The 18222-nt window shown below is 38.6% G+C and overlaps 1 protein-coding gene across 1 annotated transcript in view; it reads left to right on the top strand.

Annotated features, from left to right (window-relative positions):
- Qser1 (glutamine and serine rich 1) overlaps positions 1–18222 on the top strand; it is a 57710-nt gene that overhangs the window by 27387 nt on the left and 12101 nt on the right. The window contains exons 4-8 of the mRNA XM_005064830.4: positions 6578–6900; positions 9091–9207; positions 9759–9892; positions 10352–10569; positions 17620–17757. Coding sequence (XP_005064887.2) covers positions 6578–6900; positions 9091–9207; positions 9759–9892; positions 10352–10569; positions 17620–17757 — 930 coding nt within the window. The remainder of the gene's footprint in view (positions 1–6577; positions 6901–9090; positions 9208–9758; positions 9893–10351; positions 10570–17619; positions 17758–18222) is intronic.

Here is an 18222-nt window from a genome sequence, read left to right as displayed (position 1 = left end):
TATAATCTTGCTGAGCTCTTGTATAAACAGGAGTTTTAAGACAAACTCTTTTGTAATATACTTCTCGGGGTCTGGATTTGAGGCTGTCTTCACCAAAGTGATGTGAAGTCACTGGTGTCCTAGATAGTTAACATAAATGTCTGGTACTAAATATGTCTAGAGGATTCTTACTTGGAGTTTCGTGACCCCCTACCTCAAAAAACAAACTTTGTGTGGTGGTGCATGCCCTTAATCTCAGCACTCAGGAGGCAGAGGCAGAAAGATACCTTTATTCAAGGTTAGCCTGATCTACATAGAGAGTTCTGGACTGATTGGTGTGAGACCCTGTCTCAAAAAAAAAAAAAAATGCAATCAATCAAACAAACAAAAAAAGCACAACTGATTTTATGCCACAGAAAAATGAGCATGAAGTCAGATAGTCTTTAGATTTAAAGGTATTACTGTGGATGTGGACAATCCTAGTAAGGTTTTAAGTTGCTTCCAATTCAGAAGGCTTTGTAGTTTATTATCCTGTTTCCTCTTGGGTTTATAGAACAAACCTTTTGTAATCTCTGATATAACCATACAGCTCTACACCATTCTATTGCCTCGTCAGTATAACCCCATTGTGTGTATATGCCACATTTCCTTCATGTGCCCCGCCCCTTGGTATGTTAAAGCCCGTGTTTGTGTAACCTTGGCTGTCCTAGAAATAACTCTATAGATCTGTAGACTAGACTGCCTCAAACTCAGAGATCCATCTGCCTCTGCTTCCCAAGTGTTGGGATTAGAGGCGTGCGCTATCACCTCCCAGTCATCTGCTCATGTCTTGATGAACATCTACCCTGGTTTCATGTCTTTGCTGGTAGTGCTACAGTCATGAATCCTGATACCTGCTACATACTGACTAAGGTACTTCAGACAGATAATCTGGGAGTGGCATAGTAGGATGATAGGATTCTAGTTAGTTCATGGAGGTTTTCTTTTGTATTTTGAGGAACCTCAATTTTGATTTCTTTAGTGGTTTTATTAACACCAATTTACATTCCCAATAACAGGCAGAAGTATATAGTGTTTCTAACTCCCATCCTAAATCCTCCCATGTGATTTCATTCATGCGTCTTCTCTCTGTGTCTGTGTGTGTCTCCCTCCTTTCCCCAAATTCCTTTGCTTCTCTCTTCTAGTTTATCGAGACAGGGTCTTCAGACTGTCGAGTACAGAGATTACAGTTGTCCATAACCACACTTGGCTTATTCATTTTCTTGATGGTAGTAGCTATTCTGACTGCGATGAGATAGAGTTTCAATGCAGTGTTACTTTGCATTCCCTTGATGGCAAAGGATTTTGAACATTTTTTTTCATATATGGATGGGCTATCTATTCAGTTCATTGTTTCATTATTGCTTGAATTTTTAGTTTATTTTTTACTGTTTAAAAACTCTTGAAGGGTTCTGAGGTTCTGTTGTTTTTCTGTCAGCTTAGTGGCCACACCTGAATCTGCTGATATTTTAACAACCATTTGTGCCCTTCGGCCTGAAGTCAGCACCCTGTTACTCAGATTAAGCTTGGCTGAGTTTCCTGTCCTGCTGACACCAGCTAGGCTACTGACTGTAAATGTAGGTTTTTAACTAAGTCTCTGTCGTTCTATTTACCAATTAAGACTCAGGAGTCAGATATTGGGGTGAGAACCTACTTGATCAGAGGAGCCAAGAAGCAACCAGCTGACATTCCTTTTTGACCAGAGACCCCGCTAGAGAGTATTTCTCCACTGTCCCAAACCAAAAAAGTCTAAGAATCCTAAGTCCCTCCCTATTTCTTCCTGTACATGTCTCTATCGGGATTCCTGGCTCCTCTGTCCTCTCTATGGCTAACTCCTGTCAACTAATCACTGGATCCACCCCCTAATCCAAGGTTAATTTTATTAGCACAGTCTTGGGGTTTCACAGTGAGATCAAATATCCCTCAACAGAGTTCAGGTGTTAAGATAACTGACTGCTCTACCCCCCCTCCCTTCCTCTCCCTCTCTCTCTCTCTCTCTCTCACCCATATGAAGAAGAGATAAGGAAGTGATTTTTAAAATGATGATTGGAGTTACTTATATACTCTGAATGTTAATTCCTCCAGGTATTAGAGGGATGAATATTCTTTTTTGTTTGTTTGGTTTTCAAGGCAAAGTTTCTTTGTGAAGCCCTGGCTGTCCTGGAACTCATTCTGTGGACCAGGCTGGCCTCTGAACTCATAGAGATTCTCCTGCCGCTGCCTCCGTGAGTGCTCTTAACTGCTGAGTCATCTTTCTGGCTCTTTTCTTTCATTCTTTAAATTGTCTCTTCACTTTTGCAGTTTTTGTTTTTGTTGTTGTTGTCCAGAAACATTGTAATTCTGCATAATCCTATTTGTCATTTCTTCCCATTTTTTCCTGTATTATTGTAATCTTAATCCAAGTCCTAACTGGTTTCTATATGTTGAGGTTCTTTTTGTTTGTTTTTTATTTTTTAAGTTTATCACAGTGTTCTTTGTGTGTATGCCTACATGCCACAAGAGGGCACCAGATCTTATAGATGGTTGTGACCCACCATGTGATTTCTGGGACCTCTGGAAAAGCAGTGTTCTTAACCCCTGAGTCATCTCTCCAGCCCTCTTACTCTATTTCTTTATTATTATTTTTTTTGCATGCTTACTTTTATAGTATTGAAGATAGAACCCAAGGCCTAGCACTTGCTAAGCAAGTACTCTATTACTAACCTATATCCTCAGTGGGAATTTACTTGATATATTTTGGACTATTGTAATTAGGTTCACCACCACGCCCAGTCTAGGTGCATAAGATTTTTCTAGTTATATTTTCTTTTTCCATGATAAAAATCTCTCCTTTTTTCCATTTAATGATTTCAGTTTCTAACATTGCCAACCTAATTTTGTTGTTGTTCATATTTTAATGTGTATTTTTCTATTTCTGTGTTTTCTTTTGGAACAATTTTTTTCTTTCTTTTTGGTTATACGAGACAGGGTTTCTCTGTATTGTTTTGGAGGCTGTCGGTCCAGCCCGGCCTCGAACTCACAGAGATCCACCTGCCTCTGCCTCCCGAGTGCTGGGATTAAAGGCGTGGGCCACCACCACCTGGCACAGTTTTTTTTCTTATGCAGTATAAGTCACATATGAAAATATTCAAATATGCAAAGCAAAATAGTCTGTAACTTTTTCATAAATTTGAAAATATGGTCATTGCCCAAGATATCCATATTTCCTGAATACCATGTAGTAATTTCATAAGCAAAATTTAGCAAGGAAATGAACAAAGAAAGTGCTCATCTTCCTAAATAATTCTCTGTTTAAAACAGACACTAAAACTGAATGGACACTTACTTGGAACAAACAGGCAAACACTGAAAACAAGGGAAAGTGGCTAGAATGTGAAGTAAAGAAGGAAAATTGTTATAGTAAGTGCTGTCTCTAGAGAGCATACATAATAAGTTAAGCCCACAGCAAAACCTGTGAGCTGTCTATTCACAATGTGACTTGCTTTGCTCTTACACTTTCTTATTATACTTGTAGATACAGTATATTTAGCTTGAAATTTTCATCTTTAATATCACTGGTGCTACATTATATAGCATTGCTACATGTTTTCCCTTTACTTATTTGGGATATAAATGTATTTTAAGAGTTGTTTTTGGGAGCCAGGCAGGTGTGACAGGTACCTTTAGTTAGTCTCAGCTCCTAAGTCAGAGGCATGGGTTCAAAGCTAGCTTGGTTTTTTTGGGTAGAACAGACCCCGGCTCAAAAAAAAAATGGGTGCTTTGTTTTTTAGTGTATTTATTTACATTTTTATTTTGAGACAGGGCCTTATGTATCCTAGACTGGTCTGGAACTCTATGTAGCAAAAGATGACTCCACCTTCTAAATGCATTTTTATCCTTTGTATTGAATGAACTTTTGTGCTTGTTGGTATTTGTTTATTTTGAAATAAGGTTCTAGAACTCACTGTGTAGACCAAGCCGACCTTGAACTCACAGAACTCTTGTCTATCTCTTCCTTCCGAGTGCTGGGATTAAATTCATACACTACCTGCCTACTCTGTTTACTCATGTTTTAAGATAGCGTCTCAATATATAGCCCTGGCTAGCTGAAACTCAGTATATAGACCAAGATAGCCTTGAACTCACATTGAAGGTGTGTGCCACCATGTCCAGTTTACTGACAATTTTTTTCTTTTGGTATTTTGAGTTAGGGTTTCTCTGTGTAGCTTTGGAGCCTGTCCTGGCATTCACTCTGTAGACCAGGCTGGCCTCAAACTCACAGAGATCAGCCTGCCTCTGCCTCCCAAGTGCTGGGATTAAAGGTGTGCGCCACCAATGCCAAGCTATTGATAATTTTAAATATTTTGCTCAAATATGTTTATATCCCTTGCCCATTTTAAAAAACAGCTTATTTTACACATGTAGGTGCCCATGGAAGTCAGAAGCATGTCAAAGCCTTTGGAACTGGAGTTACAGGAGTTTGTGCTGGAATCTGTCTCTCTGATAGAGCACTAAACCATCTCTCCAGTTCCCTTTGCCCTTTTAAAAAATTGATGATTTGTCTTTTATGACACAACTGTGAGTGTTCTACTTATATCCTAGATACACATCTCTGTTAAATATCTAATTTTAAACATTTCTCATCTGCTTGACTGGTGACAGTCGTTATAGCATTCATAAGTTTTATATATTTAATGAAGTCCACTTTGTTTTTCTTTGGTCCCATAGGCACTTGGTAGTATGTTAAAATCATAACCTAACTTAGGTCATAAGGATTGACGCCTGTTTTTCTTCAAATAATTGTATAACTTTAGGGTTTGCATTTAGATGTGTCATCTGTTTTTATTTTTTATATGATACAAGGTGTGGTGATATTTTGTTTATGGTCTAACAAATAAAGCTTGCCTGAAGACCAGAGTGCAAAGCTAGCCACATTAGTAAGCCATAGAGGCCCAGCACTGGTGGTATACACCTTTAATCATAGCACTCAGGAGACAGAGGCAGACAGATTTCTGCTAGTTCAAGGTCACTCTGGGCTACACGAAATTGATCCAGTCTAAAAGAGAAACAGCTCACAGGTGATCCCAGCACTATTTTATACTTCTATAAATTTGATCCTAAATATTTTATTTGCTTCAATTGCTATTTTAGATTAAATTCTTTTCCTAATATCATTTTTGGTTTGTTAATTGCAACAGTATAGAAATATATTTGATTATTATATTGGTCTTAATATGCCCAGCAATCTTTCTGACTTTGTTTATTGGTTCTAATAGTTTTTCAGTAATTCCTTGGGGTTTTATATGTACACACACATATATAAATAAAGTCATATCGTGTACAGATAATTTCTTTAAATATTAGGGGGGGAAATACCCAGTTTTCTTCATTAAATATAATGAATATTAGCTGTGGGTATTTTGTAACCATCCTTTGATGGTGGGGAACTTGTATTTTTAGATTGATTATTTTTTATAATGAAAGGTCACTAGATTCTTGCAGAATGCTTTTTCTGTCTCTGTTGAGATATTCCTGTGACTTTTTTCTCCTTTTGTACTGTTAATATAGCATATGGTGTAAATTATATTCCTAAGGTAAATAGTGTTTCATCATAATAGTATGCTTTTACTTATGTATTTATTTTTTCTTTTATTATTACCTTTATTATGTTGTCTAGTTTTGTTATTAGAATAACACTGTATTGCTGGCCATGATGGCTCTTGCTTTTGGTTCTCCCAGTACCCTGGAGGCAGAGGTAGGTGGATCTCTGAGTTCAAGCCAGCCTAGGCTACATAATGAGACTCTCATAAAGTGAGTTGGGGAGTATTTTCTTATTTTTGGAGTTTATTAAGTATTAGTATTTGTTCCTTCACTCTTTGTAGAATTTAAGAGTCTCTGGGGCCTGTGCTTTTTCTTTATAGGATGATTTTTAATTTTTGTGTATTCTGGCCAATTAGTTTCTATTTTTCATACTTCCAGCATGATTTTTAATAGTCTGTGTCTTTCTAGGCATTTGCCTATTTCATCTAATTTACTTAATTTGTTGTTGTTGTGCTTGTTGTATGTTTGAGGGGTAGTGTTTGGCTGCTTGTAAGTCTGTCCACCGTGTGCCTTGGAGGCCAGAGATCTCCTGGAACTGGAATTAGAGACAGTAGTGAGGTGCCATGTAGGTGCTGGAAATATAAGCAGGGTCATCTGGAAAGTAGCCAGTGCTGGTAAACATTGGGCCAGCTCTCCAGTCTGCTTCTTTTCTTTTTCATATTCATTTATCCTTCTAGGAGTTGTTAGGCTATGGTTATGTGATGCTTTCTTATTCTATCACTTTGGTGGGTCTCTGCCTTTTGAAATTAATTTTGTTGAGTTTAATGTAATTTGAGGGAAGGATAGTTGCCAAAGCTACAGGTTTGCACTGTAGTCTTCTTGTCCAGATTCAATTTGCACATCTTTGATTCCTTATTTCTTCCAATGGAATTGTTTCCAAACAGTTGATCACAAGAATGACTTATACTAAGGTTTTGGACTTCACTGAAATCATACAACTGTTTAAGTATTTGTCATTAATTCTGTCTGTGTGGTTCAGTTTCAGAAGCACTACCTCTGCCAACTCCTGGTGCATCTGCCGAGACTGTTGGTGCTGCTCCCACTTCCTCCACCACTGGTGCAGTAAAACAAGACCTTCATTTGACTTCATCTGCAGCAAACACCCTGGAAAAAGCAAACTCCACGGAAGCCCCCAAAGCCATCGAACTTGATAGCTTCCCTTCAGACCAGTTTGCAAAAGGACAAGACACGGTTGCAATAGAAGGTTTTACAGATGAGGAAAATATAGAAAGTGGAGGAGAAGGCCAGTACAGAGAACGTGATGAATTTGTGGTAAAGATAGAAGATATAGAGACATTTAAGGTCAGTGAAAGTTCCCAGGCTTAAAGGACCTAATTTAGTTGGAATGCTTGTGTTTTCATGATGATTTCAGTGGAACACTTGTCATTCATTTACAAAACATTAAAAATTTTATGAGTGTCTTGTTACTGTGTAACAGATTAGACTGGATGTCAGATTATAATTTAATTAATTAATTAATTTAGTTTCTTACTCTGTAGCCTAAGTTGGCACGGGCTATTAAGCCCAGCTGATGTTTGCTTTTTGGCATGGGGTCTCATGTAGTACAGGCTAGCCTTTAACATGCCACGAAGCTGAAGATGACCTTGAACTTCTGATCTTGCAGCCTGCACCTCTGAAATACTTGGTTTACAGATGTATACCACCTTACACAGTTTTATGCAGTCCTTAGGACTGAATCAGGGCTTTGTGTGTGCTAGACAATCACTTTACCACTTAGCTATAGCTCAAGTCCAAAATTACAGCAGTTTTGTTATTTTTTTTCAAGACTTCTAACTGAATATATTATGAGGGAGTTTAAGAAAATATTTATATAATTTAAGGAAAATAAGAGAACTAACAAACATGAAATTGGATTTACTTTAATAATTTTTGTTTTGTTTTTTGAGACAGTGTTTCTCTCTGTACCCTGACTGTCCTGGAACTCACTCTGTACATCCTGTTGGCCTTGAACTCACAGAGATCCACCTAACACTTCTTACTACTTATCACCTAACAGAAAGTCTTTGGAGGAAAAAAAACTCCGCAGCTCCTTTCCTCTGAGTTAATTAATTTGACCACTATTTTCAGGAAAAGTGTTTCCTAAATCACTATTGCTGAAAGCAGTTTTCTTGCCATAATCATTCAATGTTCCTTCCTCTTCCTCCCAAGTGCTGGGATTAAAGGCTTTCCTCAACACTGCCCGGCTCATAATTTAAATTGTAGTGCCATGAGTAGAGTGGTACAGTTCATACAGAACTGTCTGAGTCATACTTCTTTTGGTTGGTTTTGATTTGAGATAGTCTCTTGTTAAATAGTCAGCCTGTGGACTGGAGAGATATCTCAGTGGTTAAGAGCACTGACTGCTCTGCCACGGGACCTAGCCGGATTCTATTTCTAACACCCACATGGCAGCTCACAACTGTCTGTAACTCTACTTCCAGGGGATCCAAAACCCATGACAAAACACTAATGCACATCAAATTTAAAAACCTAATTAAAGAAATAGTCACCTTTGTACTCGCTATATATAGTCCAGCATAGCCTTTAACTAGTGGCAATTCTCTTGACTCATCCTTCCAAGTGTTGGGATAACAGGTATGAGCCACCATACCTAGCTAGCCATACTTAAAATATTTTTGGAATTTTGTTTGTTTGCTTTTGCTGTTGTTGTTTTAATACTGGAATGAAAGCAAAATTAATAGAACTAGGAAGACTGTAACATTAGAACTGTCTTATAATCCTACCATTCAGTTAACTCCCATTATAACTGTATTGTATTTGTTTTGGCCATTATAAAACTGCACAAATGAGGCCAGGCAGTGGTGGCACACACTTTTAATCCCAGCACTCAGGGGCAGAAGCAAGTGAATTTCTGAGTTTGAGGCCAACCTGGTCTACAGAGGGAGTTCCAAGACAGCTAAGACTATACATAGAAACCCTGTATGGGAAAAAGCAAAGAACAGCAGATACCATTAGCAATTTCTTACAGTCATCTTAGTTACTTAGAAGGGCAGTGGGATTCATGTCAGTGAGCTCCTTTTTCTTGTAAAAATTGAAGCCGAGACTGAGTTATTTTTAGTGCCTGAGTTTGGCTATGTGACAGAGACACAGTTTTTTGTTTGTTTGGTTTGGTTTTTTTCATGTTTAATTAAGGCCTTGGATTTGATACCACTACTACAAGGATGTTCCCATTCATTATTGTAGAAACTCAGCCATGGATAACAAATGGAAAGTTATGTTGGGCACGGGTGGTGCACACCCTTAATACCAACACTCAGAGACATGTCATCTCTAGGTTTAAATTCAGCTAGGGCTACCTACAAACCCTTCTTCAACCCCACCCCTTAGCCGCCCCATTCCCTCCAGCCCCCGGAAAAAAAAAAAGAAAACATGAGTTAAGGTAGGTCTTCAAGATTCCTCCTCATAGTAATATTCTATAAATATAAACGTGTTGATATTTTTTCTAAGTATAATTAATTCTGATTATTATAGGAGGCTTTAACTATAGGAAAAGAGCCCCCAGCTATTTGGAAAGTACAGAAAGCTTTGTTACAGAAATTTGTTCCTGAAATTCGAGATGGGCAAAGAGAATTTGCAGCTACAAACAGTGTAAGTAAAATGCTTGATTCCATCAGCTTCTCTAAACTGACTCTGGGATGCAATGAGTACAGTTAGATGCATTGACTTTTCTGATAATAGCATTGGCTACAGAGGAACTGGATTCTGTTCCTAGAACCCTCATGGCAGGTATGCTTCTAATTCAAGCTCTGAGGAATCCTATTCCCTCTTCCGATATCTGAGAACACCTACACTCTCCTGCACACATCTACACAATAAATGAAATAACAGCTAGAGAAATGCCTCTGCAGTTTATGGCACAGAATGCTCTTGAAGAGGACCTGAGTTTATGCTACGAAACTCAAAATTCCCTTAATTCCAGCTTCTACTCAGGTACCTGGGCTCACTTACACCTTATATATCTGCTCCTTCTCTCACTCACACATACAACAATCTCTCCCCATTGCCCCTGCACCCTTCTCAAAATTAGGATAAAACTAATATGATTAGGGCTATGTTTTGAAAAATTGCTGGCAGTGAGGTCAACAAAGTATTTATGTGTAGATTATGTAATTGTATAATTCAAATACTTCTTTCCTTAGTACCTCGGATATTTTGGAGATGCAAAAACTAAATACAAAAGGATATATGTAAAGGTCATTGAAAATGCAAACAAAAGAGAGTATGTCAGAGTGTGTTCCAAAAAGCCAAGAAATAGGCCTTCACAGACTATCAGGTATTTGTTTTCTTGTGTAATATATTGATGTGCTTATTTGAATATATTGTTACTGTACAAAGGATCATATCCATTAAAAGAGACTGAGAATGATGCAGTCCCTTTTGCATGAGGGACTGCAGCGTTGTAAACCTAGTATCTTTCTGTGGTGGAGCAGGTACCTTCTTTGCTTGGATCTTTTTGGTGTTACTATAGTGAAGTGGAAAAAACAGAAGGTGCCAAATGTTTTAAATCTAGCTCTTTGTGACAGAACCTTTCTGAAGGTGCCAAATGTTTTAAATCTAGCTCTTTGTGACAGAACCTTTCTGAAGCTTTCTTTTCCATCCATGAAATGAAATGGACTGTATTTTGAAAATGTTGTTCTGTGCATGTTTAATCTTTTCTTATTAATCATAAGATTATCTCTTTTCAATCTTAAAAGGTTTAATGATGTTAATGAAATTTGTTTTAACATTGCAGAAATGTTCCATCTAAGCCAAGTAGTAGCAGTAAAACTTCTGACCCACCAGTATCAAAAACTACGACTATAAAAGCCTCTTCCACAAAACCCAAAGTTAAACAGCTCAAAATGAAGGCTGAACCACCACCAAAGAAGCGGAAGAAATGGAAAGAAGAATTTTCATCATCACAATCAGAATCATCTCCTGAGGTCCGTTCTAACAGTAGTGAGGATGAGGGTGAGTTCCCTAAGAAATTAGTACTCTGATACTTTCCGACAATGTGCAGGAATGGAGGGGCATGGTGATGGTGACAATTCAGATTGGATTGGTTTACTGGAAGATTGTATTGTACAAGATCCTTATGTTTTGTACTAACCACACCCAATAGAGCACATTTGGCCTTTGTAAAGTAGGAAAAGCAGAACTCACCTCTGGCCTGAGGAATGCCAGTTGCCTACTTATTGGGGATTACTAGTCCTGATGTCTCAGTGGCCATCAGAGGATCTGGGCAATTCCCAGCACCCACATCAGGCAACTCACAACTGCCTATAACCCCAGTTCCTGGATGCACGTGGTGCACATAAACTCATATAGGCATGTACACATGCACATAAACAAAGCAAATAAATCTGAAAGGGAAAAAAATCAGCCAGGCTTGATGCATTCCTTTATAGGAAGACAGATCTCTGTGAATTCAAGGCCAACCTGGTCAACATACTGAGTTCCTGGGCAGCACAGCTTCATAGGAAGGCCAAAAAAACAAAACAAAACAAAATCCTGTAGGCTACACCTGTGTGTATGCCATAATAAAAAAGAAACAATTCTAGGATGAAACAGTTCAATCTATATTTAATTAGTACAATATGATAATATATATTAAATATACCTGCCAATAGTTACCATAGTAGAATTTAAAACATGTGCAATGCAAGAATACATAGCACACATAAAAACATGTGGTATAGTATATGCAAGAAATTTCAAACAGTTCTGCAAATGTCAGAGGTTAGTAGACTGACTTGGTTGCTACCCAAGTTAGTGAATAATTTTGTTGGAACACAGCCCCACAGATACTGTTTGGAAATATATGATTTCATATAATTTTCCTGCTATAGTGGCAGTTTTGAGTTGTTGGTACAGAGACCATGTGACCCAAAAAAAAAAAACCTAAAATATTCACCACTCTTGTAGGGTTTTTGTTTGTTTGTTTCTTTGTTTTTTCAAGACAGGGTTTCTCTGTATAGCCCTAGATGTCCTGGAACTGTAGACAAGGCTGGCTTTGAACTCATAGAGATTTCATCTGCCTCTGGTTCCCAATTGCTGGGATTAAAAGCAGGTGTCACCATTGTCTGGCTCACCATATGACACCCATGATGAGCTTTAGTCCAAGCACTTGGGAAGCAGAGGCAGATGGATCTCTGTGAGTTTGGGGCCAGCCTGGTCTACAGAGCAAGTTCCAGGACAGTCAAGGTACACAGCAAAACCCTGTTTCAAAAAAAAAAAAGCAAACGAAAAACATTAAGTATCATTGTAAAGTTAAAGATGAAGGGAAAAACTGAAGACCATTGAAGTCATACTAAGGCTGCAAAGCGTGTGTTCTTTATAAACAAAGAAGTTTTAGAGGAAAGTAAGTAGGAAGCAATATGATGAAATTTAACTATTAGACATAGTTTTGGGCAAAAAATAGTATCAGAACCCAAATAGTGGCAACAGGAATGGAAGAGGAAACAACAGGAATTGAGGGTGTGGTCTTCTGCCCTTAAATGAGGAATTAATTAGTTGTTAAGGATATAATTGAGGTTGATAATCTAGTATTGTCTGAGAAGCAATTTAATTAGAATTGGAGCCATAATATATATAAAATCCACAGTATTGAAATCTACTTTAAATGCTTGTTTCATTTTGAAGACAGGGTCTCTATGTAGTTCTGGTTATCATGGAGCTCACTATGTAGACCAGGCTATCTTGCAACTCACAGAGATCCTCCTGCCTTTGCCTCCTGAGTGCTGAGATTAAAGGTATGTTTGAGTTTTGTTGTTGTTGTTAGTTGTCCTTTGACCTACATCTGTGCTATGACAAACATGCAATGTGTGCACACATTCAAGATAAGTAAGTGTAAATTAAATATTCAAGGTAGTGGGATAGTGGTATTGCACGCCTTTAATCCCAGCACTTTGAAGGCAGAGGCAGGTGGAGCTCTGTGAGTTTGAGACCAGCCTGGTCTACAAGAGCTAGTTCTAGGACAGCCTCCAAAGCCACAGAGAAACCTTGTCTTGAAAACCCCCATTTAAAAAAAAAAAAGATTTAATTAAAAAAAAAAGAGACTTAAATATTCAAGGTAGAAGCATATATACACATATCGGGTATTTATAAGGAAGTTTACAGCCCGGTATATATAATTAAGGCATTATTTTTACTTTTTGCAGTTAATAGTGCTCATTGCTTAGGATAGTAGAACTTGGGTTCTGAAGTTGTGATTATAGAGATTACTCAAGTAACAAGGAAAAATTTTCTTACATACATAACATGGCAGACCACTAGGTGTCACTAATTAAGCAGCATGTTTAAGTCAAATAATATGGTTTTATATGCTGGTTCTATTTTCACATTGTATGCGTACATGCATGTGTAGGTATGCATATGCCGTGGTACACATGTAGGTCCAGGGAGAACTTTTGGGGAATCAGTTCCCTCCTGCCATGTGAGATATAGGTCCAACAATCACTCTAGTCATCAGGCTTGACAGCAAGTGTCTTTACCTGCTGAACTATCCCAAAAGCTTATAGTTCTGTTGTTTTGTTTGTTTATTGTGAGACAGATTCTCTGTATAGTCTTAGCTGTACTGGAACTTGCTATATAGACCAGACTGGCCTCAAGTTCACAGATTTCCACCTACCTCTGCCTCGACCTCCTGAATGCTGGGGTTAAAGGCAAGCACCAACATGCCTGGCCTGCGTAATACTTTCAGAATACCTTTATAGTTTTGAGGTGCATTGCAAATTACAAATAGGCTCTGTCTATTTAAATTTACTAAATAGCAGTTAAATTTTAAGAATGTTTAAAATATATTAACACAGTGGGTTTTGTTTTTTTATCATTTGTGCATTCAGGTTGTTACTGTATGTCAGTTTGGTTAAAGTTTGAAGAGCACATGGCAACCAAAATTGTGTTGTTGGGAAGAAGAGAATTGGAATTGCCTTTTCAGATACATAAAATGGACAATGAGGCTTTTAACAATTTCTTAAGTGTATGTGTGTTTTGCCTGCATGTGTGTATGTACACCATGTGTGTGCCTGGTACCCACAGAGGTCAGAAGATGCATAGGATCCCCTGGAACTAGAGTTGTAGATGGTTGTGAATGACCCTGTGGGTGCTGATAACCAAACCCAGGTTCTCTACAAGAGCAGCAAGTACTCTTAACTGCCTACCTAGCTCTAGCCCTGGCAATTAATAGTTCTTGTGCTGCTGAGTTCTGCTCATGCTCTGTTATTAATTTCTGCTGGTTTGTCTTGCTCTTTGAGTTCATGCTTCATGTATCATAGTCTCGCAATACACATTGCCATTTAGAAACATTGGTTAGCTTAGTGATGAAGATCTTATAAATATTCATATGCTTCCTTTTTATTTGTTTTTTTTGTTTGTTGGTTGGTTTTTTGAGACAAGGTTTCTCTGTATTGTTTTGGAAGCTCGATTGATAGACCAGGCTGGCCTCGAACTCACAGAGATCCGCCTGCCTCTGCCTCCCAAGTGCTGGGATTAAAGGTGTGCACTACCAACACCTGGCTACACTTCCTTTTTATATTTGCAAATTTTTTGCTTAATATTTGGTATTTGTACTTGAGTGTTATTCAACAGTATTGATTACATTATTGTGGTACCCTCAGGACTACTTAGTCTCATAACTCTTTTTTTTTTTTTTTTTTTTTTTTTTTGGTTTTACGAGACAGGGTTTCTCTGTATTGTTTTGGAGGCTGTCGGTCCAGCCCGGCCTCGAACTCACAGAGATCTGCCTGCCTCTGCCTCCCGAGTGCTGGGATTAAAGGCGTGCGCCACCACCGCCCATCTCCATTGCTTGCTTCTTACTGAAATGCTTCCTTGTCCTTTTTGTTGCTAAATTTAGAATTTCTTGATATTTGTCTCTGGATGGAATATGTTTTTGAGACAGGGTTTCTATAACCCAAGCCGGCTTCCAATCTCTTATATCCCTCAAGATGGCCTTGAATTCCTGATCCCCCTGCCTCCTTGGTGCAGTGATTACTGTGTGCTTCACTTCATCTAACTATATTCTGGGCTTTAACCCTTTATTGTCTTATGGTTTGAGAACACTTCTTCCCATTCTGTAGGGTATCTTTTTAAATAAAGTTAAATTCTGAGGGAGCACAACTTCTTGTGCTTTTGTGGTGGTTAAACTCCATTGCTCAATCCAAGGAAATCAAGGTTTAAAATTTTCTGTATTTTCTTTTTAGAGTTCTTTGGTTTCAGGTCTTAGATTTTAGGTCCTATTTTATTTTAGAACATTTACAAAATAACATTGAAGGCTGGGGGTATGGTTTATTAGTAGAACATTTGCCTGGCATGCAAGCACCTCTGAGTTCAATAATCAATATTGAAAAATGAATCAGTAATTTCACTACTGATATCAGTAAGGCCTTTAAATATTGTAAATCTGTCCAGCTTGCAATGTCCAAGTTTTCTAGAATTCTAAATTTTACTTGGAATCATCTGAATTTTATCATTGACTAGTAACTGTCAGTTTGGGGGGCTTTCTTTTGTTTTTGGTATTGGTTTTTGAGACAAGGTCTCACAGTGTAGTCCTGGCTGTCCTAGAACTTGATGTGTAGTCCAGGCTGGCCTCAAACTCACAGAGATCTACCTGCTTCTGCCACCAAAGTGCTGGAGTTAAAGGTGGGCACTACTATGCTCAGCCTGGTTTTCAAATTTTTTTTTTTTTTTGAGACAGGGTTCTCACTACTTAGCCCCAGCTACCTTTGAACTGACAAAGATCTGCTTACCTCTACTTCCTGATCGTTAGGATTGAAGACTTGTACCACCATAATTGGAGCTAATTATTTTGTTCAGTGTGTGTCTCTATGTCTGTCTTATCTTGTGGGTACATGTGTGCATTTCTGAATGTGAATCTGAGTTTCTGCATTTGAGTACAGTGCCTGCAGAGTTCAGAAGGATACATTTTGAATCCCCTGGAACTTGAGTTACAGGCATCTGTGATCTGCTTACTTTGGGTGCTGTGAACCAAATTTGCATTCTTTTCAGGAACAGTAAGTGCTCTTAATCACTGAGCCATCTCTCCAGTACCCAGTTTTTATCGTATTTTAAGATTGACTTTGTTTTGTGTGTATGAGTGTTCTGCTTGCATTTATGTGTATGTACTACATTAGGGCCTTGTGCCCACAGAGGCTAGAAGAGGATTTTGGGTCTCTTAAATCTGAATTCCAGCAAGGTATTCTGGAAGAGCATCCTGTGCATCCTGTGCTCTTAACTGTTGAGCCATCTCTCCAGTATTGGCCTTCATTGAACTCTTAATCCTCATGCCACTAGAGGCCCCCTGAGTGCTGGGATTACAGTCATGTCCCACCAATCCCATTTAATCCTGCAGCTCTTGCCATTGAATTTAAATGAAATTTTTATATATGCATATTGTGTATTTGCGTTAAAAAATTTAATACATGCCACTAGAATTCTGTAGTAATTTTAAGTGTTAAAAAAAAAAACAGATCCCTTCTATTAGTGAGTATCCTATAATGTTTTATTTGGTTTGGTTTTTTTGTTTGGTTTTGGTTTTTTAAGACAGTATTTCACTTTGAAGCCCTTGATTCTGTAACCATCTCTGTAGACCAGGTTGGCCTTCAACTCAGAGATCCACCTGCCTCTCCATACTCCCTCCTTTTTTTTTTTGGTTTTTCAAGACAGGGTTTCTCTGTATTGTCTTGGAGGCTGTCCTGGAACTCGCTTTGTAGACCACAGAGATCCACCTGCCTCTGCCTCCCAAGTGCTGGGATTAAAGGCGTGCGCCGCCAATGCGCGGCGTATTTGGTTTCTTGAAACAAGAGTCTCACTATGTAGCCTTAACTGGCCTGGAACTTATGCAGACCAGGTTGGCCTTGACTTTATAGAGCGCCTCCTGCCTTTGTCTCCCTTTACTCTGCCAACTCAACTCTTGGCTTCTGTACTAGACATTGGGACTATAACTATAAAAGGTAGCAGCAGTTGCCTGAGGTATGGGATGTCAGAAGAGAAACTGGCTCACACCTGGCCTGTGTTTCAGATGTAACATTGATGTCAGACCTCACAGTCAACTGGGAAGCTTTTTATATGTAAAACTTTTATATGTAAAAACTTTAACACCGTTCTTAACTCCACCACTAGCAAATGTTCTGTTTGGGAAAGCTACCAGTCTAGACTTTGTTCTGTATTACAAGCTCTGCAGTACTGGCCTGGTGACACATACCTATAAGCTCAGCACTTGGGATGTTAATGCTTTTGAAGACTGCTGAGTGCAAAACCTGCATCAACAGAACAAAATAAGCTCTGCAGTGATTGTGTCTCTTATGTGGGAACCAGGCTGGCCTTAAACTTGGTAAGTTGTTAATGATGACCTTGAATTCCTGGTCTTCCTGCTCACCTACTAAATGCTGGGATTGCAGGTGTGTACTGCCACAACTATTCGTCTGGGATGTTTCTGTTTATGTCTTCGTATATTCTTGTGTATGTTGGTGCGTGTGTGTATAGGACAGAGATTGGTGTCTGCTGATTTTCTCTGTTCTTTGTCACCTTACTTTTTGAGACAGGATCTTTCATTAAACCTGGAGCGTGGTGATTAGGCAAGACTGACTGGCCAGCTAGCTCCAAGGATCCCTCTGCTTCCAACTTCGTAGTGCTGGGATTAAAAGTGTGTGGCATCACACTTGGTTTTTGTGAGACCGGTTTCTCTGAGTAACTCACTCTGTAGACCAGGCTGGCCTCAAATTCAGAGAGATCCGCCTGCCTCTGCCTCCTGAGTGCTGGATTAAAGGTGTGAGCCGCGCGCCACCACCTGGTTCACACTTGGCTTTTAATGTGGGTAACTGGGGATCCGAATTCAGATTTTTATGCTATCGCTTGACTGACTGAGGCATTTCCCCAACTCTATCTAGGTTGTTCTAAACAAATAATCAGAAGGCTCAAATTGGAAGGAATTGTGTCTTCATTCTTTTTTTTATAGGTTGCTTCTACTGTTAAGAAAAATAAATCAGGAAAGAAACTTACTATCTTATCTCTTATTCATCCTAGAATTTAATCCTCCAGCTCCCTTTGTCACTCGTTTTCTCAACACAAGAGCAATGAAGGAAACTTTCAAGAGTTACATGGAGTTGCTTGTTAGCATTGCTCTGGATCCAGATACGATGCAAGCCCTAGAAAAGAGCAATGGTATGGCCTGCCAAGGAGCACATTCAAAATGCTTTTGTCTGTTTAAATGAATTTTCTCACTGTTGTCTCTTGTTTTATTTTGTTATTTATTCCTGTGGGGGGTTTCTTTTTTCTTTTTTGTTTGTTTATTTTGAAATATCTCATTTATAGACAAGGAAATCTTTGAGTGGCATTGTAGTTAATGGCAAAGCAATTACCTAACTTGTGTGTGCAAGGCCCTGACCCCATCTCTACTACTAGCCAGAAAAACAAGTCTTGTTCATCCTCGGTGTTTTATAGCACTTTAGAATGTTTGTATTTTGTAGTATTACTATTGTTAGATAATAAATGAGGTTTAGAGAAATTAATCATCTTTCTAGTGGCCATGCTTTTGTTTTAGTTGAGCTAAGGTACCAGGCATAGTGATGTACTCATTTAATCCCAGCACTTGAGAGGCTGAAGAAGGCAGAATAAAGCTAACCCGGT

This window comes from Mesocricetus auratus, unplaced genomic scaffold (assembly GCF_017639785.1).
Source record: "Mesocricetus auratus isolate SY011 unplaced genomic scaffold, BCM_Maur_2.0 Super-Scaffold_100004, whole genome shotgun sequence".
NCBI lineage: Eukaryota > Metazoa > Chordata > Mammalia > Rodentia > Cricetidae > Mesocricetus > Mesocricetus auratus.
The sequence above is the reverse complement of the archived record's forward strand: the minus strand, read 5'-3'. Positions and strand labels throughout refer to the sequence as shown.